Source organism: Tachyglossus aculeatus, chromosome 20, assembly GCF_015852505.1.
Source record: "Tachyglossus aculeatus isolate mTacAcu1 chromosome 20, mTacAcu1.pri, whole genome shotgun sequence".
NCBI lineage: Eukaryota > Metazoa > Chordata > Mammalia > Monotremata > Tachyglossidae > Tachyglossus > Tachyglossus aculeatus.
The window spans coordinates 562,490-584,036 of NC_052085.1; the positions used below are offsets into that span (position 1 = coordinate 562,490).

Genomic DNA, 21,547 nt, shown 5'->3' on the forward strand with positions numbered 1-21,547 from the left:
TATGCCTAGGCTACAGCGTCTTGCTAAAGTTAGTCGACAAGTTCAATCAATAGTACATGGATGCGACTTCACTGGAAGTAAACAGTGAAGGGCCGGGAAACAGACACACTTCAATCCCTAGAGACATTCTGCTATCGGCATTAGTATTGAGTTGATGGATCTTTTCTATTCTCATCTGTTTTACCCCACGACTAGTTTTTTGAATATAAAGCAAAAAGAAAATATTTTTTTTAAAAAGTTTTACACGCCATTAAAAGGGCTACCGCGGAGGCTGTATTTTGGATGAACAATGCTGGCTACGAGAGGCCCAGGGCTGCTGCCACAACTTCTGGGGAGGACAGCACACAGGCATCTTACTGCTGTTGACCTGGGCAGTACAGCATGGTAAGGGAAATTAATTTTAGCTTGGATGGTTCACCTGGAAACGATGACCAAAAGGGTCATCTCTTTTGCTGCTATGGAAAGCGCGAGATGGGCTGTGGCTTTTTACCCTCCATTAACCCCTAGCAGTCCTGGGCTGGACCGAGTCTTGAATCCCAATTTGTAATATATCTGTCAAATGTGCAAACATCGGCATCCTGTATTTTGAGCAGTACTGGGTTTTCCTCCAGTTTGCATAAAGTGAATTGGACCCTAGAGATGAACTGGAAAAAATAGGATGCTAGACGGCTAATAGTGAAATGTTTTGAAATCATTTCTTCACTTACTCCAGCTTTAATTCCTGAAGTGTGGAAGTGAGGAAAAACTCAAAAGCATAAGATTCAGGTGACTGGGGAGTGATTCAACCTCCAGTTTATTTCCTTCACTTGCCCCCAAAATAAAATAGAAAACAAAGCACTTCAATTAGGAAATCAAATATTACCTAGAAATACGTACATGAATAGTTCAGATTTATTCAGCCTCTCAAACCTCTAACGTTCTCTATGTTTGGAAAAGCACTTCTCCACTGTAGCAGTTATATCATTTCAGTTCCAGTTACACAACCATGCAAAATGACCACTTGCTTTCCGACTTCTGTGTGGGTGCAGAATAACTATTATTCAAAAGCTATCAATAGTATCTCCATGATAAAATTCACCCTAGCTTAGAAAGATTAATTTTTTTTAGGCCCAGGGGAAGAACTTTGAATTTTTAGGTAACAACCATTTCAGATCCCTTAGGCAATAGTCATTCGCTCGATCATTAGCAATCCAAATATTCAGCCACTTTCTGAAGGGGAAATCCTAGCTAGAGGCAAACTTCTCAGATCTGTTACTGTGGCTAAACAGGAGAGGGTTAAGCTTCAAACTCCAGAGCTATTTGCATGAGGCACTTCACAGCTGACAGTAGCAGCTGCCAGCTTGTCTAGACAGCTGTTCAGATTTGGGGTGGCTGTTCCCAGTTCTGCCACCAAATTTTTCACCTTTTCAAAAACTGCCAGAGCCAGGGATTCTTTCAATCAAAGGAGTAAATTTCCTTCAGAACAAACTGAACCCGCAAACACATCAAAATAATTTCATCCACCAAGGCAAAGAACAGCACCTAAGGAGGATATATATTTAGCTACTGAATCTGCAGTCTTTTCCACGTGTTACTGTTCTACTTTGCAAAAGAGAACTCATATTAAATTACTGCGCTGGTGATTCCTTCAAGGACGGATGCATCTCTGTCTGCACCTGGATGTCAGCCTCCAGGTAGCTGCTTGGCCAGGAAGCTTTCCTGCTCTAATGCCAAAGGCAGCACTTGCTAGCATTCTCTGTAAAAATCAGGGGAAGATAAGAAGCTCAGTCTTGGACATGTTGAGTTTTAGATGGCGGACAACCAGATGGAGATGTCCTGAAGGCAGGAGGAGATACGAGCCTGGAGGGAGGGAGAGAGAACAGGCGTGGAGATGTAGATTTGGGTGTCATCAGCGTAGAGAGATGATAGTTGAAGCCGTGGGAGCAAATAAGTTCACCAAGGGAGTGAGTATAGATGAAGAACAGAAGGGGACCAAGAAATGACCCTTGAGGAACCCCTACATTAAGGGGATGGGAGGGGAGGAGGAGCCCATGAAGGAGACTGAGAATAAACGGCCAGAGAGATAAGAGGAGAACCAGGAGAGGACGGGGTCTGTGAAGCCAAGGTTGGATAGCGTGTTGAGGAGAAGGGGGTGGTCCACAGTGTCGAAGGCAGCTGAGCAGTCGAGGAGGATTAGGATAGAGTAGGAGCCATCGGATTTGGCAAGAAGAAGGATCCCCTGTTAAACAAAATCCATAAATTACGAAGAACAACGTCTCTATTTTTGAAAAAGGAAAAAAAAAATTCCATTCGTTCCTGAACGTGTTGACTGCAATTAGGCTTGAACATCTTACAAAAATTCAGTCCACTTGTCCCAGGGTTCCTTAAAGAGAATACAAGAGCAAGTAGCTTTGAGCCGACGGGGGGCCCTGCCTGGTGGCAAAGAATGAAACTTACTGTGAAGAAAAGCTCCATCACTCTGCTGTCCAAGAGGGTCTCTCTCCAGGACTCTGTCGGCTTCAGCGTCACATTCTGGGAGGCTTCAAACATTGCTATGTAATGTCTGCCCAGTGAGCTGCTGTCAAGGTCAACAACCGTATTCCTACTTTGTTCCCAAAACCCAAGGCCCGTGAAATAAGAGGACCCGCCCATCAGGAAGGGGATGGAGAGCTTCAAAGTGCCTCTCCGCACACATGCCCCCCAGAGCCGGCCCCAGGCGCCCCAGTGAAAGGTGTGGGGTCCGGACGGCGAGTGGACTCTGGACACGGCTGAGGACAGGGATGGGGAGAGAGGAAGGCGTAAGAGGTGCATTCATTCTCTACTGCACGTTGGGGACCCAAACGTGGCAAGAGCAGAAGGGGAAAGAACCTCCAGCATCAGCACCACTACCAGGTAATGCAGGTAAGAAAGGAAGTCGGCTTTGAAAGTTTCTCCATGCAGTTTTTGAAAAAGAGAGGGGGGTTTTAACACCTCTTTAGAGAAGCAGCATGGCCTGGAAGTCAGAAGGACCTGGGTTCCAATCCCGGTTCCACTACTTGCCAGCTGTGTGACTTTGGGCAAGTCACTTTACTCATCTGTGCCTTAGCTCTTTCATCTGTCAAATGGGGATTAATACTGTGAGTCCCATGTGGGGCCTGGACTGTGTCCAACCTGATTATCTTGTACCTACCCCAGCGCTTAGTAAAGAGCCTCTGACACATAGTAAGCACTTAACAAATCCTATTAACAAATACCATTAACAACCTACTTTCTAATATTAAAAGTGTTTTTCCCCAAAAAAGATGTGCTATTTGTGCATTTTAAAGGCATTACCAACTTTTCTAAAAGGGACAAAAAAGATACAGGTAGGGGCAGATGCTCCCATATTTTGAAAGGGGTGTATATCTGGGCACACAGAACTTCAGGGGGTGGGAGGGACAGCAGGTGTACAAGTTTCATAAGCAATAGCATCTCGGTTAGTGGAATGTGTTCCCAGCTTCTTAGCTCCATTCAATTCCCCAGAGGTGCACTCACAGGCCCTCAAAATACAAGAAAATGGAGCTCAGATGAATATGAGAAATGCAGACCAGTTCCACTCTGGTGGGGGGAAGGGTATGCCGATCACCCTCACTGCTGCTTAATTCTTTTCCACTATTTCCATCAATAGATGAAATTCAAAATATTCTAACATTTTAAAATATGTTCTCTTGAACTATGGATTAACTTTTTAATTCTTGGTACTTAACAGCAAATACTCTGCCACAATATTTGCATATAGCCCACCCTTGCTTCCTATTTTATACTTCAGAATATATTTTAACCATTACAGATTAGACATGGAACATTATCCATCAATGGTATTTACTGAGCAACTGAGTGCTAAACACTCAGAAAAGTAAGCAAGACACACATTCCCTGCCCTTAAGGAGCTCACAGTCTAATGGGAGACAGACCAAAATGATTTAAAAATAGTGGGAACAGGAAGAACAAAGAAACCTTCTTAGGATAACAGAGTTAAATAAATAAAGCCAATGTATAAATGAAATATAAAACTACAACGCATATCCCAGTGACAGCAACAAAATACAAATGTGCTAAGGGGAGAGAGGGTGGCACTGGGCTGGCGCAACAGGGATGCTAGGAATTAACTGGGAGTCTTCCGAGACGGATGCTGAAGACTGAGTTTCAGGGGTCGGGGGGTGTGGAACAGGGCGAGGGGTCCAGAGGTGAGGAGTCGAGGTAGAGGGTGTGTTGGGGAGAAGCCAAGAGAGCTGGGAAGTAGCAAGAGAATAGAGACGATGGATAAGGTGGAGAAAGCTGAGAGAGAACCTCGAAACCCATGGTAAATGTTACCTTTCCCCTCCTCAGGCTTATGCTCTGGGGCAGAGAGGTGAGCCTCCTCATAGTCTTTAACTCAGAGCCCCATGAATAGAGCCTTTGCTGTCTAACGTCATCCCCAGGCTGCTTCTAACACGGAGTCCCGCCCAAAGGTGGTTTTTCCTCATTTTTCCTTCCCCTCCCTGGCTTCAAACCATGGTTGGGTTGACTTCTGCTGAGGTGTGGAGAGGGCGATTCAAGCTGCCTTGTTGGGCCCGTGGTCCAAGGTGGCAAAGCAGTGCAGAGAGGCCCCCCCACTCCCCCTCCAGCCACTTGGCTCTAAAATGGTGGATTGGGCCACAGGGATGAGATTGACGGAACACCGGAGGAGGGACAAAGAGTGATGAATGGAGACCACTGGAGTACAAGGGATGCCAACTTTCTGCTCAACCGCCAGTCAGAGGCCGCGGAAGCTGACGGACAGCATGGGGACTAATAAGGGTTCGCTACTGTGGGAGCATCTTCGGGAGGGCCAAGAGGGCTGCCTGTGTTAGCCAGGGGCGAGCTTATGCCAAGGAAAGGATGTGTTAAAGGATGTGTTAAAACCCCACCCGTGTAAGCGACCGGCGCACAGTATGTAGACTGCTCAGTCCGAGGACCACTCTGTTCCTGGTCATGTGTTGAGCCCTCTCGGGAGGGAGTAGGATTAAAGATGCCTGACTTGGAGCAAGCTGTGGCCTCTGTGTTTTCTATGCTACATCCCACCAGGAGTGGTAGCAGGAAATAATAATGATAATAATGATGGCATTTATTAAGCGCTTACTATGTGCAAAGCACTGGGGAGATTACAAGGTGATCAGGTTGTCCCACACGGGGCTCACAGTCTTAATCCCTATTTTCCAGATGAGGTAGCTGAGGCACAGAGAAGTTAAGTGACTTGCCCAAAGTCACACAGCTGACAATTGGCAGAGTCAGGATTTGAACCCATGACCTCTGACTCCAAAGCCCGGGCTCTTTCCACTGAGCCTCTACTTAATGCCCAAGGAGGTGGGCAGCCAGTGGAGGTTTTTGAGGAAGGGAGAGATGTGTAGTGAATGAGGCTTCAGGATGACCTGTGCAGCAGCAGAGTTTGGTTTGAAGTGGGGAAGAAGACGGCAGAGAGACTAGTGAGGGGGCTAATACAGACAGTAGTCTAACCTGATCTAACAAGAGCTTGGGCCAGAGCATTAGCTGTTTAGGTAGAGAGGAAGGGATATCCCTGGGAAATGTGATGGAGGAATAATAAGCAACTTTAGATAAGCTTTCCTGAGCAAAGCTCATCCAATAACCCTTCATAATGATTAGGATACTTCCCAAAGGGCATGTGCATTTGGGAAAATCTGGATAAAATGACCAGAGACTAGCTGCTCCTGATTTAAATGCACAACCACAGAGTACCCAAAGTTGGGCAGCTCACTTACTGAAGATGCAAATGTGAACATTAATTCTATATATCCTTCCTCATTCCACCTAGAATATAGCACAGTTCTGGTCTCACATCCAAGGAAGGGCAGAATAAAGCTCATAGAGATACAGAAAAAGACAACTATAATGTGCAACTACAATGTGGTGACAGAGCAGATTCCTTATGATGACAAAAGGAGAAATTAGGTCTATTCGGTTTGAAAAGTCAAAGACAATAGCATGGCCTAGTGTAAAGAGCAGGGCTTGGGAGTGAGAGGACCTGGGTTCTCATTCCGGCTGCACCACCTGTCTGCTGTGTGACCTTGGGCAAGTCACTTCACTTCTCTGTGCCTCAGTTTCCTCATCTGTAAAATGGGAATTAAATCCTACTCCTCCTACGTAGACTGTGAGCCCCATGTGGGACAGGGACTGTGTCCAACCTGGGGTAGATACAAGCTACCTTCTCTCTAAATCAGCGCTTAGTACAGTGCTTGGCATGTATTAAGTGCTTAACAAGTACTATAATTATTATTATTGCTATTATTATTAAGGCTAAGCAGGAACAAGACTGAAATCTCTGAAGTCACAAAGGACTTCTCAGGAGTTGCTCTTAAAAGGGCTGAAGCAATGATTCAGCGCCGGCCAGTGTGCCAAGCACTGTGCTCAAAGCTGGGGCAGATACAGGGGAAGGGGAAGCAGCGTGGCTCAGTGGAAAGAGCCCGGGCTTTGGAGTCAGAGGTCATGGGTTCAAATCCCGGCTCCGCCAATTGTCAGCTGTGTGACTTTGGGCAAGTCACTTCACTTCTCTGGGCCTCAGTTACCTCATCTGTCAAATGGGGATGTAGACTGTGAGCCCCCTGTGGGACAACCTGATCACCTTGTAACCTCCCCAGCGCTTAGAACAGTGCATTGCACATAGTAAGCGCTTAATAAATGCCATTATTATTATTATTATTAGATACAAGAAAAACTACAACTACTGTCAAAATATCAACCTGTCGATCAATTGAGGGTATTTACAGAGCGCTGAGTGAAGAGCACACCATATTAAGTGACCCCTGCCCAGCCCGGAGGCATCTCCGAGCTACTCCATCGCTCCCCTGTTTCAGATCCCTTCTGTCTACTTCCACGTCACTGGCTGAGGCTTGTACGAAGTAGGTTAGGGGACGATGCAGAAGTGGGTCAGAGGCTCGACCAAGGGAATGGAAATAGAAGTGAGGACTCTGGGACGGGACAAAAGTCCCTTGGAGAATTCACGCCAGACCAAAGTCCTCCAGGGCAGGCAGAGGCCCCTGGGGAGTCCGGTGTGCTCTGGCTCCCACCTTCTCATCTCCATTCTTCAGCCAGGTCTGTCACTATCCAGGGCTGCAGACTGGCACATTGTCTTCCCAGAGTGGGCAAGAGGGGCAGCTATCTACTGACGCCATGCTAGAGTGGGGCCTCTGCCTGCTTCCCAGCTCTTTTCCAATTTGCGAGAAATCCTCTCGCCACACTCTGCTCCACACCGGCTAACTGCTACCACTTCAGCCTTTCCTCCTTAGTGAATCCACAAGGCCTTTTCCAGGTTCTGGTAAGAGCGGGTTCAGGGTGACCGGTGCCCAACTGCCCCGCTGGTCACTGCGAAGTCTGTAAAGGAGACGGATGGCCGGGGCACCCAGGGCAGCTGGACCTCATTCACCTTCCTCTCCAGCTGGGCCATCGACTAGGCTGGACTTATTGGCCAAGAGCCTCTCTAATCTGTCAAAGCCCTCCCTGTCCCCTGGCCGGTTTTTTGATCGCATCGGTTTACCCCCGGAGATTAACTCTGAAAAAATTATTCAAACCCAAATCCGACCCGCCGAAACGTAATGCTGATAAAATGCACTGCAATAGAACTGAAAAAAGAAACGCTTCAGGCACCCACATGCCGCGCAAGTTTGGCAAACTGTCTTAGAACAAAAAAGGAACTGAGTGTATTGTTCTTTATCTGATTAGGACCGCTCAAATCCCCAGGCCTCCGCCGACATCTGGTGAAGGAAAGCTGGGGGGTGTTGCAGCCCCATCGGCCAACAGACCATAGGAGGAAGAGGGCACGGTCCCTGAACCAATTCCTGCAGTCACCAGTGCTGCGTCGCACTGAAGTCTTACCCAAGGCTGAGGCCGCCGCAGCCACCTTCAGGGTAGCAAAACCAGCCCAGAGAATCTCCCAACCACCCTACCACTTAGTACATTAAGCTCAGCACATAGTAAGCACTTAACAAGAACTATGATTCTTCTTCTTCTTATTATTATTATTGTTATTCATCCTGCCTGCACTTTATCTTAGTGTTGGTCGCCCCTACTAGACTATAACCTTGTGACGGTAGAGATTGTGTCTACTAATTCTACTGTACTCTCCCAAACACTTACTACTGCACTCTGTTAGACAGTCAGTCAATTGCACTTATTGAGCACTGTGTGCAGAGCGCTGTAGTAAGCACTTGGGAGAGTACAAAGTAACAATATAATAGACACATTCCCTACCCACACCAACACCACTGGCTAGTTGAGTGGTGGACGGCTGGCCCTGCCTCCTGCCCAGAGGGTCTTCTGGGGACCCACAATCGAGGGCAGACAAGGGAGTAGAAAAAAGAAACAAGGAGGTCAGTGTGCCCTCCGGGAGACAGAAAGGCAGGGGTGTAAACTGCCAGCAAGGTATCTTGGTTCAGGCCAATCCAAATACACTGAACCATCCCTATGGCTGTGAGAACTGGATCTGCCCCCCACACCAAACCCCAATCCCAGAAACGTCCCCCCAGTGCTACCTATATGCAGTACAACAGCAAATGGCCAAACGAGTTCATGGGAAGAGGGCAGACTGACCTCTTTCTGCTCTGTTTTTCTAAATTTGACCAAAAAGACCTCAGAGCCAATCCAGGAACAGCTATTGGAGAGATCAACTGCTCCTGCTCAGCCTGCCCACACCCACCTTTCTTTTCTTTTCAAGCGTGTTTGTTAAATGCTTACTATGTGATAAGTACTGCTTTGCGCACTGTAACTACGGTTAATCAGGTTGCACACTGTAACAGGTTAATCAGGTTGGGCACAGTCCCTCTCCCACATGAGGGGACGCCACTCTGTTAGAGGAAACTTCAAATCATAAGACAAGGATAAAGGCAAAACGGTGCTGGGTCCTGCAAATGGCTAAGACAACAGTACTAGGCTGGGTGGTCCATATGGGCAGTGGGGCCAGGGCTGTAAAACCAAGTCATACATGCATCCAAAGGCTAATTTTAGTGCCGGGGTGGTAGGATGCAATGAAATACCAGTTTACAAGTGCTGACTCTGCTAATAGTGAGTTTCCTGACACTGGGGAGAAAAGATGACATTGCTGCGTGACCGGTTGGAGAGGAGACTGGTTTGTGACCCCAAAAATGCCCTTCATTTTGATTCATTTTCTCAGAAAGAGGAGCCCCTAAGAAAAAAAGAAATATATCAAGTCGGCTTCCCCAGAGATAACCCCCACACAGTCCCTCTTCCCCACTTACACAGTGTTGGAGATGAAGAGCCCGGGCTCTGCAGCAGAGCAGGACCCTTAGGAAAAGATGCGCCTGTTCCACTCCTGTGCCCCTCCGCTCTGCCCCCACCCTACCGAAGGGCTTCGGGCCTGTGAGACTGCAGCAGAACCAGGCTGGACCTGGCCCCACAGGCTCACCTCCGGAGGTTTCCCTCTGACCTTCCCCCAGCCGCAGCTCCTTTCCTTCCTTCCTGCTCCGCTGTGAGCCGTCGGATGCTGTAGGGAGCACGGCGGTAATGCCACCTAGGGAAACCCCCCGCAGCCCCACCCCATCCCCACCGCCCCTCTGTCCATGGAAATGCTGTCTGAAAATCAGGCTATTTAAAAGAGGGGCTTCTCTTTCTCTCCTGAATAAAAACCTGAGCCACTTAAAGGATATGGTTTGGAGGAAGGAAGTTCCAACTTAAGACCTGGTTGGCTAGTGCAAGATAACGCTGAAACACCGACGACATCTGAGCATTAAGGTTTTCTCGCCTGCTGAACTCCTGCAGGACTTCGACCGTCAGGACGAAGATCTGCCGAAGATCCTCCTCCTACCATTGAGAGAAATCCCAGAATGTTATAAAGTAGACTTTCGGCTCCCAAAGACCACCACATTACTAGGACCGATGATCTACGTGACTAAACAGACCAGATTTGCCTTGGATCTTTAACCTGCCTCAAAGGGAACACCGCAAGGAAATAACACAATCCACCACCGGAGAACTTTGGCATCGATGTTGAAGAAATAAATCAGACAGTTGCTCTACTCCAAGGCTCGAGTGTGTAAAGCGATGCCTTCACACAACATTTCTCCGCGGCCGAACAATACATTTAAGACGAGCAGCCCGCGCCATCCGCAAGCGTATATTTAAAGTCATGGCCCTCCTTGGCTTTGGGCCAACTCTATTTTTAAGATTGGCAGAGTTGCAAAAATTGCATTAATTCCACTTGAAAATGGAATACAATAAATGAAATTAGGATTGAGAATACCCCCCTCCCCACCCACTCCCCCCCCAAACTCCCACAAGACGGGCATTAAAGGGGGTCGGAAAACATCCCTCAGCTTTTAACGGAAGAAAGACTTCTGGAACGCTCAGTCGGCGTACACAACTGACAGCTTTATTAACTAGGACTGTGCTATTCAAGATTCCCAGGTGTGCACACAACTGCACTTGTACACAAAACATCCCCTTATCCCTTCTGGGAGCAAAAAGAAGGTGATGCCCACGACGTGGCAAACAGCCCAAGTACCTGAAAGCCGCGCTTGCAGTTGCCGTGGAACTCCATGCTCAGACCGATGTTGCTGGTTTTACTGGAGCTCGAGAACTCGCTGAGCAGGGCGGTGAGAATGGAACAGGCCAGAGTTTGCTGCAAGAATTCAAGGAGACAAAAAGCACAAATGAGAAATGCTTTGTAAGGTTCTAGTGTTTCAGCCAATGTTTTGAATGACTCGTTAGAACATTCCTCTCCTTCGAGTCAAATGTGGGAGCCTAGCCGGGAAAGCAGGGGGCTCCCTTTGCGACAGTCTGCCTCAGGCTGGCCCTGGGGCATTTTTGGCCCCGTGGGCCAACCCAAGCCAAAATGTTAACAACAGTCACCTGCCCAAACAGTATCTCTGGCTAAAGGCCCCGTTTTCTGATTTCAAGCCCAATGAGCATTCTTCTACTCCTACCGGAGGAATGCGCCCAGGGAGATGGGGTGGGGAGATGGAGGGAGGGGAAGAAGAGACTACTCTGCACCCCAGATGGACGACACCGTCAGCGGTCACTCTCCGAGCCCCGAGATGCTACAGTTAGAAAATGGGCTCTTCTCCGGCCCTGCAACCCCCGCCTGCACCTAGCAGAGTCACAACGTCATCCTAGGCTCAGCGGCTATTGGAGCAGACTATCTGGAGCCAAGGTGCCACGATGGGACAGAGAGGCAGGGATTGTTCCAGGGCTAGGCATGCCGGCAACTGTCCAGGGGTTAAGCGGAAATATGCACACTACCTCTGAACACCCGAAAGATTAAAGTTAAGATGATACTATTTATGCTAGTGCGTATGACAGCTGAAAACCGTTCCCTCCACCCACCAACTGCAACATCTTTGTTCAGAAATGTCTCTGATGTCAATACCTTGACCCTACAGGCGCTAGTTATCGTAGCACACACTCATCCAGTTAGATTCCTCATTGCTCCATAAATCCCAAACCGTCACAGCCAATGTGGGAGAGTACGTATATTTCGGAACGCTTTGATTTTTCAAATCGATTTGTCATGATTTTTAAGATTGTTTGATTTCTATTTCAACTGCCTGTACCGACAATTCTCTCGCACAGATCCCCCATCAGTACTCTAGATGCTGAGCCCTGGGTCCGATTCTTCAGCTGCTTGTGCCCACAATTCTCTCAGACAAATCTCCCACCACGGCTCTAAATGCTGACCCCTGGGTCCTCTTCTCGCCCGAACTCAGGATCTGTCCAAATCCCTGTCACTGCTGGAAGAGACTGCAGCCAAATGAAGGATACAACTATCCACACTTTTTTTCAATGTCAAAGTTCACTTAAAAACAGAACCTTCAGAAGAGCAGCTCCCATTTTAGTTCCACCCAGTGGAAGGCCTCACCCCTATTCACCCAACCCCAAAATGCTCCAGGTAATGCTGAGGTGACAACTGTGACAGTCACCAACTAGATGCTTTCATTCACTGGAAATGTGGTGAAACTTGCCTGGGTACCAGGAACCACAGAAGGTACCAGCTCCTCGGGAAGAACTGAAAATGAATATGCTCAGCTCTAAGACACGCACAAAGGGGGACCAAAATAGTTCCTTTATTAGAGAGTGTAGAGCAGAGAACCATTTAACCCCCTTAAAAGGGAACAAAAATACACATTACCACTAGCTTTTTGAGGGCCTGTGAATAGGTTATGACCAGTTTGCATCGTCAAAATCCACTCCTTTCCCCCACCCACACGGTGAAAACTGCCTTGCTTGGGCTTCATCTCCTCCTCCCTCCCCTGCCTGGGGTACGTTTGGAAGAAGGGACGGAGAGGGTCAGAACCGAACATTAAACGCCCCTTCCCTCCCAAACAAGCCCAACTCTGCAACCCCAAGAATAATAATAATGGCATTTCATGAAGCGCTTACTATGTGCAAAAAGCACTGTTCTAAGCGCTGGGGAGGTTACAAGGTGATCAGATTGTCCCACGGAGGGCTCACAGTCTTAATTCTCATTTTACAGATGAGGTAACTGAGGCACAGAGAAGTTAAGTGACGTGCCCAAAGTCACACAGCTGACAAGTGGTGGAGCCGGAATTTGAACCCATGACCTCTGACTCCAAAGCCCGTGCTCTTTCCACTGAGCCACGCTGCTTCAGACTGAGTAGACTGTCTGTGGTCATCTCAGGGCCAGGGAGCGGCCATCAGGGAGAGAGGCTAAATCGCCAGTACCCTGGGCGCACCTCTACCCATGCTTCAGGTTTTAGAGGGGCCTTCGGGCCAAAAAGCAAAACTCAAGCCTTGCTCCAAGGCCTGGCCCTGGTAGTGGTAATGCTATTGACTGAGCAGGCAAAGGATACAATGCCCTGGATTATGCACTTGGAAAGAACAGCAGAAGCACAAGACATGTTCCCTGTCCAAAAGGAGATTCCACACTAGTAAACGCAATTGGTGACATGGAGGACTCAGAGGGAAATGCTCTGCAACCACTTTTCAGTACGCAGCAATTTACAGTCTGTCTAGACTTATCGCCATCTAAGGTTTAGATGTTCCCTTTGTGATGTCACTACTAGCTGCGAGACAGAGGTGCACTGCAAAGTTTCGGAAGAATTTTGCTTATAATTTTTTTTCCAATTCTTGAGGATACTAAGGGATGTGGCCCCTTCCAAACTCCTGTACAGGAACATCAGATTATGATGCTGCATCTGAAGGTGGAGACCATGCTTTTGAAATCACTTTATAAAGCAGGCAGGCACAGCCAGTGAAAACACAGGTGATAAAAGATGTCATGGAGTGAAGAAATCAAGGAAGAGGGGGTGGTGCTTAGGAGAGGGAGGGGTGGAAAGAGAAGGTAAGAGCCTGGGATATTATATGGGAGAAGAAGTGAAGCAGGCTCCAGGGAGAGGAAAGAGGAAAGCAATCCCTCACCCCCAAATGGGGCCCCGTTCTCAGAAACCACCCCCAACTCTTGGAGGGTTGTCGGCCTGATAAGCAAGCACTCACCAACATCGCCATCTTCAAAAACACTGGACGGCGAAAGTCGGCAGTTTCTGAAATCTGCCCTATTCTGAACGGACACTTTGCAAACCCACCTCCTCCAGCTTAGAAGTACCCACCGAGGCACTGCAGACTTCTCCAATGGAGCAAAACTTGCATAATAAAATAGGGCATCATTTCTGCTTTAAACTTAAAGGGGAAGGGAAACCATTTCAGACTGGTTTTCCAATGTAAAATGAATACAAGAGTAGAAAACCCATCTCCACACAAATCTTACTTTGCTAAAGAGAAAAACAATGCATTCAAAATATAAAACTTACAATAAAGGCATTATCTGAAGAAAAAAAAGGTAAAGAGCCTCTGTTTTCTTTTTGAAGTAACACAAAATTCCTAATTTAATGTTTTAGAATCACACTGGCTAGCAAACGAGCAATTCTGGCAATCATACTAAAAACTGAATACCACTGATCTATTTCCTAGTAAAGTCATTAACTTAATACCTAGTGGACACTGCTTGCCTCACTCTTCAACAATTTCATTAGTCCTGTCACAAGAACAACACACTCAAGCACCAGCTCCAGCTGACAAAATAAAATACTCCTCTTGTTCTGAGAGGGTATTGCCTCTTAGAATAGCCTGGCTCAAGCCCCGGGGCTTTATTACCAAGAATAAACTTTATGAAAGGTTGCCATACATAAGGCAGGCTTTCAGCTGCTCCTCTAACCAAACATCAAGGAGGCTTGTGATAAGAGAGATTAGCTTGGACTATCACACCCAAGGATAGCACTGCTGGAGACAATTGGGTTTCCCTCTGCCTCCTCCCCCTCTCAAAAAAGAAAAACTTCAATGGGAATTCAAAGGGGCTGACTAAAAAAAGAGATCTTAAACAGATGCTTACCTTACTCAGAGGAAAGAAGCCCTGAAACCTGAAACCTAGTTTAAACAGGACCTCAAAATTAATGGTGTCATTTTTTTTTTTGAGGGCAGGACGGTGTGGTTTGCTTGCTTTTAAAAAGAAAACTTAAAAAAAAAATCATCCCTAGGATTTTCCCTCTCCCCAGGCCCCACCTGAAGGCCGGGTTTCACCAGTCAGATGGAATGAAATAAATCACCACAATGGCTAAAGCATCACCCCAATAATCAGACGTTATTGCCGGTGTGTGCTCCTATGCCTGACTTTTGTTCCCGAAGCTGGCATGGACGGTGGCATTGTACCCCGGCATACCTGGGTGTCTCTGAAGGTGGAGGGGAGACTGGTATTCCCTCCCATCCTGGGCGCACGTGAAAGGAGGTGCTTACTACACAACGGTTTGCCACGTTTGGGGCCCAACCCTGCTTCTGAGACTGCCCCTCGATCGCAGCCATAGCCGGGCTCCAACAGGTGGAGCAGAAAGAGGGCACCTTGACAGCCTGCACCCCCCACCCCATCTCTGCCATCACTCAGACCCTCGGGGGGGCCGAGGCCAGCAGGTTTGCCCCGTCCAGACTCTCACACTCCTCGACAGCAGGGAGGCCAGAGCACAATTCGGTCAAGACAGGGAACTTACCACCGTGGGGTTGCCGCTGCTTATCAACTGGCTGACTTCATGGAAAATGCTCTTACAGTCGATGGATTTATCGAGCGATCCTCTTTTTACTATCACCGCCACTGCTAACAGAATCTGCTCCCGAACATACTTCTGAAGGCTGCAAAACAACGCGGCGTTGTCAGAAAAGACAATTTTGTGGCCGACAGGTTTATGGTAAACTTGGATCCCCAGGAAACCCTCTTCATTCCAAACACAAAGGAAAATTTACAGGACTGTGGCACAGTTTAATCCTGACAGGTTTAACAATCAATTAATCCTTTGTAGTTACTAAATGCCTAGCGTGTGCAGAAGACTGTATTAACCTCTTTGGAGAGTACCGTGGAGTTAAAAGATATGATCCCTGCCCTCAAGGAGCTTAAAGGGTAGTTAATGGTGGAGAAAGGCAATTAAAAAAAATTGTATAAAATATGGGCTTGGGAGTCAGGTCATTGGTTTTAATCCCGGCTCTGCCACATAATAATAATTACTATGGTTTGTTAGGTGCTTACTATATGTGCCGGGGGAGCACTGGGGTAGATACAAGCAAATCGGGTTGGACACAGTCTCTGTCCCATGTGGGGCTCACACTATAAATCCTCATTTTACAGGTGAGGTAACTGAAGCCCACAAGTGAAGTGACTTGCCCAAGGTCACGGAGCAGAGACGTGGAGGAGCCGGGACTAGAATTCAGGACCTTCTGATTCCCAGGCCTGTGCTCTATTCACTGAGCTATGCTGCTTCTCAGCCATTTGTCTGCTGTGTGACCTTGGGCAAGTCACTCCACTTCTCTGGGCCTCAATTACCTCATCTGTAAAATGAGGATTAAGAGTATGTGCCCTATGCGTCCAACCTAACTTGAATTTACCCCACCGCTTCGAACAGTGGTTGACACACAGTAAGCACTTAACAAGTACCATAATTATTATTATTAAGGGAAGAAACAATGGACCTATGGATGAACGAGTATTTAAATAGTAGGGTAAAAGTACCTATACTGTTCTAATAACACCCCTGGTATTAATTCAGAGACAGCAGTTGGCAAGATCAACACAAAGTGAACTCAGTAACCACCTAAAACAACTAGGAAAGTGGCAGAACTGGTTTCAAATGCAGCTCGTTTGATAGTTTTTCCAAAGACTCTCCCGTCTGGGGGATTTTTCTCATCACAACTACATTTCTAAATAGCAGTGTGAACCTCAAGAGGTACAAGGGGAGAAAGATGCTACAAATTCAGAAATACAATTCAAGATTAAAAAAATCTTATAAGGAAAAATATAAATGGATCATTTTCTACATTTTATAGTTTTTTTAATGGCATTTATTAAGCACTTAATATTTGCCAGGCATTGTTCTAAACGCTGGGGTAGATATAAAGTAATAGGGTTAGTAACAGTGCATGCCCTGCATGGGGCTCAGTCTTAAACCCCATTTTACAGATGAGGTAACAGGCACAGATAAGTAAAGTGGCTTTTGCCCAAGGTCACACGGCAGACAAGTGGCAGAGCTGGGATTGGAATCTTAGTCTTTCTGATTCCCAGAACAGAGCTCCATCCATTACGGAAGATGGCTTCTCTCTAGTTGGCAATATTGCTTCTCAGATTGGAATCACAGAGGAGAGAGAAGCATTGTGGCTTAGTGGAAAGAGCACAGACTTGGAAGTCGGAGGGCATGGGTTCTAATCCTGGCTCAGCCACTTGTCGGCTGTGTGACCATGGGCAAACCACTTTCTTTCTCTGTGCCTCAGTTACCTCATCTGTAAAATGGGGAGTAAGACTGTGAGCCCCATGTGGGACAAACTGATTACCTTATATCTACCCCAAGGCTTAGAACAGTGATTGACACATAGTAAGCTTTTAATACCACTATTATTATTATTAGATACTACAATGGTGATCATAACATTTTGATTATACTCATTCATTCATTCAGTCGTACTTATTCAGAGCTGGAAGTAGACCTCGAGGTACAAAGCGCGAGGGTGGGGGAAAAAAGGCCGGGAATGTGAATAAAGGTGGAAGGTTTTCTGGTCCCAAGGACTGGAAAACCTTCCACCTTTATGCACATTTCTGGTTGCTGCTTTCCTAACCACTATCCCACCCATGGATTGATCAGTCCTCCCCTCCTCCCCATCCCCATCCCCCCCGGCCTTACCTCCTTCCCCTCCCCAACGCACCTGTATATAGGTATACAAGTCTGTACATATTTTTTACTCTATTTTACTTGTACATATTTATTGTATTTATTTTATTTTGCTAATATGTTTTGTTTTGTTGTCTGTCTCCCCCTTCTAGACTGTGAGCCCGCTGTTGGGTAGGGACCGTCTCTATATGTTGCCAACTTGTACTTCCCAAGCGCTTAGTACAGTGCTCTGCACACCGTGAGTGCTCAATAAATACGATTGATGGATGGATGATGGATGCCAACTTGTACTTCTCAAGCGCTTAGTACAGTGCTCTGCACACAGTAAGCGCTCAATAAATACGATTGAATGAATGCATTTATTGAGCGCTTACTGTGTGCAGAGCACGGTACTAAGCAATTGGGAAGTACAAGTCGGCAACATACAGGGACGGTTCCTACCCAACAACGGGCACACAGTCTAGAAGGAGGAGACAGACAACAAAACAAAACAAGTAGACAGGTGTCAAAACCGTCAGAATAAATAGAATTATAGCCATATACTCAAAGTTTATTTAAAATAATTTATTAGTGAGACATTTAACTTTTCCCCAAAATTTCCAAATATATTCAACCCATTTTTTAGTTCAATTCTAAATGAGTGACGTGTTTTGGCAGCTCCCGTATTTCAAATGAATTTCAGTGCTAGGCATTTAGCTTTTCCTTCTATTCATAACACATTGTGGTACTGCGGAAATGAGCCGCCACCGCTGCAGTCAGCCCATCAGGGTTCCCACCGGTTCAAATCGCACCAGAACCCTGACCTGCAGTGAAAAACCACCCGACCCTGAACAACTCAGGGAGACCCAGGTTGGGGGCCCTGGCAGAGAGACGGAAAGCCAGCGACCCCAGAAGACACCGTCCCGTGACCCCACGACTCAGGGGGCTCAGGGTCTAGAGTGGATGTCCCCCCGGGCCCCACCCTGGCTACTTCCCCCGGGCCTGTCCCAACTGCTGAAGGTTGAGCCCGGGGGCATCATCCATTGGCCTCCCGACTAGCAATCTGAAACCCAAGTTTACTACTGAGAGCGTGAGCTCAAGCTTCAATCGTCTGCAAGGGTCTTCCTGGAAGATGCCTTGGACTCCCGTGCCCAACTGGAACCTGGCACTCAGGGTCTGGCCGCCCACCCAAAGGAAGGCAAAAGTGGCAGCTGCAAATTTGGGGCTGGAGAATTTGTTCTGCAAATTTGGAGGAGGGTTTCAAATACCCCAATTCCCGGGAGGGCACGACAGCGGGCAGCTTCACGGCCGTGCGGACGGTCAGAGCCGAAGGCTTTTGGGTCGTATAAAGTCCAGGTGAACCATGTGGAGGCTGAGCTGGATACGGGGCTGAGAGCTCGGATCTAAGTGGGAGCTACTCTGTCTCCTCGTCGCCCTTCCGAGGGGCGCCGCTCACCAACCGCCTCGGTGCTCTGGCTCTTTTGAGCCGGATGACTCATCTGGCTGGACCCGGCTTCTTCAACGAGCCTTTTCAGGCTCAGTTTGGGATGCTTCCAGCGTGATGAGGAATTCCCATCAGCGATTCACCCAACTTCTCTTCAACACTGTTTTCCCCAAGCAAACACCAGGAATTATTTAAAAGGTATTCAATTTGGAAAAAACAATGCATTTTCTTTTCAGTAAAATGATACTTCATCTGGTTTTGGGGGGAGTCTCCTGGTAATTCTTCGATAAGCCATCTAGTCAGCCGAGTGAGTTACCTCTGTGAGCGTGCCGGGGCACGCATGCGCACGGACATACACACATACACGTTTGCTGGGCCAAGACGCCTGCGTTCCTACCTTCACTCCTCCCCTCAGGGCTGAAGCCGGGGTGAGGCCTTTTCTCATATGGAATGAGGGGATCCACTTGTACACCCACAGTGCAGGGTTGCCGATGGAGGCCAGAGCTCTTAACCGAGCTCCCGCACTCCAATCCCAAATACTCTTAATTGCTACGCAGTGAGTTCCCTCGTTTTCATTTGGAAGAGTTCTAATATATGTACACTTCCACAACAGCTTCAACCACATGAGCACAAAGCACCAGAAAGGCTTTGCCCTATTCTTGATGAACCGTTCCAGTGTTTCAAATGAGGAACAGAAATCCTACACACAGAATAAGGTCTAATCTCCACAGACTCAAGTCAGTTCCCCTCGGTCTGAACAGATTCGGGGTACGATTGGTGGGGAAATGGATACAGGTGTTGGCTATTCTCTCAGTGTACTTACTTGGGCCTCTGTAAGACATATGTTAAGAGGAATGTTCGGAGCGACTCAATGCTACTTTTTTCCAGGAGAATCCACTCTCGCACGACCGCTTCCATTATCGCTGTGGCAGCTTGAAAAAGGACATAGTCCACCTTGCTGGTTTCTGTCAGGAGAATGAAAGACTTTCTTCAGGCAAGAGTTCTCACGGCTTTCAACACTCCGCATTTGTGAATTTGAAAAGGAACTTTGCAGACAAGGAAGATCATAGTTACCTGTTTATTTTTCCTGCGACCTTGCTCTAGCAGCACAAAGAGGCTAGTTCCTCTCAGAAGGTACCTCAGGCAGGTGGCAGTTAATGACCGATCACAATTTTCACAAACTTTCCTCACCTCTCTTCAACTGTTACTTCCAAAGCATGAAGAACTAAAAAATAACACAGCTTTTAAAAAAATAAAATAAAAAAATAAAGCAATCGGTAGTTTCTTCAAGATATTCTCACCAAGTATAAATAGCCCATTGCATTTGGAAAGACATGAAATAAACAGCCGTGCTGGTAAGAGTCCACAAGTGATGAACTTTTCAGCAAGATGGCGGCCTCCACTGGGAAGCTCAGAAGTACAAACATGGATTTTTAAAGGTTATTTTTCCTCTCAAGCACAATTTGCTCTTTACGCATGGTGAGAAGTACCTGTGAACTTTCTGATTGCTATACTGATCAAACTACTTCAAACTCCAACCCTGCCCTTGGCGAAACCTAACTTTTACTACCAGGTCACAGTATTTCACCAAGGAGAACTGAATCACAGAAAAATGAAAGAGAAACAGGCATCGGTTATTCCTCTCTGTGATCCAGGCGCCAATAACCCGGGCAGTTTCCAAATGGCAGGTCCAAATTTCTAAAGAGGGGAGGAAAGGGTGAAGTGAAATCTCAAGAAAGGGATGGAAATTCTCTCAGTCCCTGAATAGGAAGTATCTTGGAAAGGTCGTGGCCGGACACTACGTGGTCCCCAAGATCTTTGGAAGTGAGAGTTTGGAGGGAAATCTCTAAATAGGACAACACCCTGCTCCCCCCAGGCACAAGACTGGCCACATCAGGAACTGGTCAGAGCTCCTTGGACTCTGGTCAGAGTGCTTTGGAAGGGGTGATGGGGGGAGGCGGGGTGTGTGCATGAACACACCCACGCATGCACGTACACGCGCGCGCACGCGCACACACACACACACAATTTTTTGAGCTCAAAACTGGACATCTCAACCAACCCTCGGACCCCTCCAAAACTGTCCCACCAAAGACAAGCTTTGAACCTGACAAGAGACAGATGAGGGGCTTTTCCCCTACGGCCTGCCACCATAGGGTCAGATGACCACCTGGCCACAGAGCCTGTCTGTGACATGCTAGAGCCCCTTCTGACTTGCTTCCAAGGGATCCTGGGCCTGTGATTTTGGGGGAGGTTCTAACCACAGGCCACAAACTCCCCAAACAACTCTCAAAGAAAACACGAGTCGATTCTCCGAAGCGGAAGAAGCCTGGGAAAATCAAGCACAAGCAATGTGACTCCTAGAAGAGGCTTGAGAGGTGAGAAGTCAGGAAATCCTGCTCTTGCTCTAAAGGGAAGTGTCAGGCTACTCTGAAAAAAGATGGCTGCGAGACCACAAACTCCACCTTACCCCTGAAGAACACTTGCATCAGAGGAGAGAGGATGGGAGCTGGAGGTGACAGTGGAAGGAGGAGGAGAAAGGAGGGGCACGGCCTTTCTCAAGGCCCTCCCCACAACAATACAGACCCTAAACCAGATGGTGGATGAAGACAGGCTCTGACAATCACAGTGATAAAACTACCCTCCTTTCCTGATTATTTTTTGGACAGTGATAGGCAGGTGAAAAAAGATTTTTAAACTCGGACATCAAGTGGACTAACTGTAATCCTATTTCCCCCTCTGAATGCTCTCAGAGCACCTGGTTCCAGAGGAATTCATGTCTTGGGGCAGAAGAGCAATGAAAAAAACCCAGCATGTGTAAGAGAGCCTCCCAAGCACTCCTTGGCCAGCTCTTCATTCTAGTCATGTTTTTCCTCAAACAGGTGTGTGTGTGTGTGTGTGTGTGTGTGTGTGTGCACACGCGCGCACACGTGCGTGCGGGTAGGTGTGGGTGTGTGCATGTGTTGGGGGTGGGGGGCAGCAAGAAATT

General features: G+C 47.5%; 1 protein-coding gene across 3 annotated transcripts in view; it reads right to left on the reverse strand.

Annotated features, from left to right (window-relative positions):
• XPO4 (exportin 4) overlaps window positions 1-21,547 on the reverse strand; it is a 60,986-nt gene that overhangs the window by 23,629 nt on the left and 15,810 nt on the right. For 2 of the 3 annotated variants that reach the window (XM_038762003.1, XM_038762004.1), the window contains exons 3-7: window positions 19,382-19,523; window positions 14,976-15,114; window positions 10,487-10,603; window positions 9,633-9,786; window positions 2,437-2,549 (exon numbers count right to left, since the gene is read on the reverse strand). In XM_038762003.1, the coding sequence (XP_038617931.1) occupies window positions 2,437-2,549; window positions 9,633-9,786; window positions 10,487-10,603; window positions 14,976-15,114; window positions 19,382-19,523 (665 nt within the window). Of the gene's footprint in view, window positions 1-2,436; window positions 2,550-9,632; window positions 9,787-10,486; window positions 10,604-14,975; window positions 15,115-19,381; window positions 19,524-19,632; window positions 19,696-21,547 lie in introns of those variants that run through there. The other variant, XM_038762005.1, reaches the window with a different exon arrangement.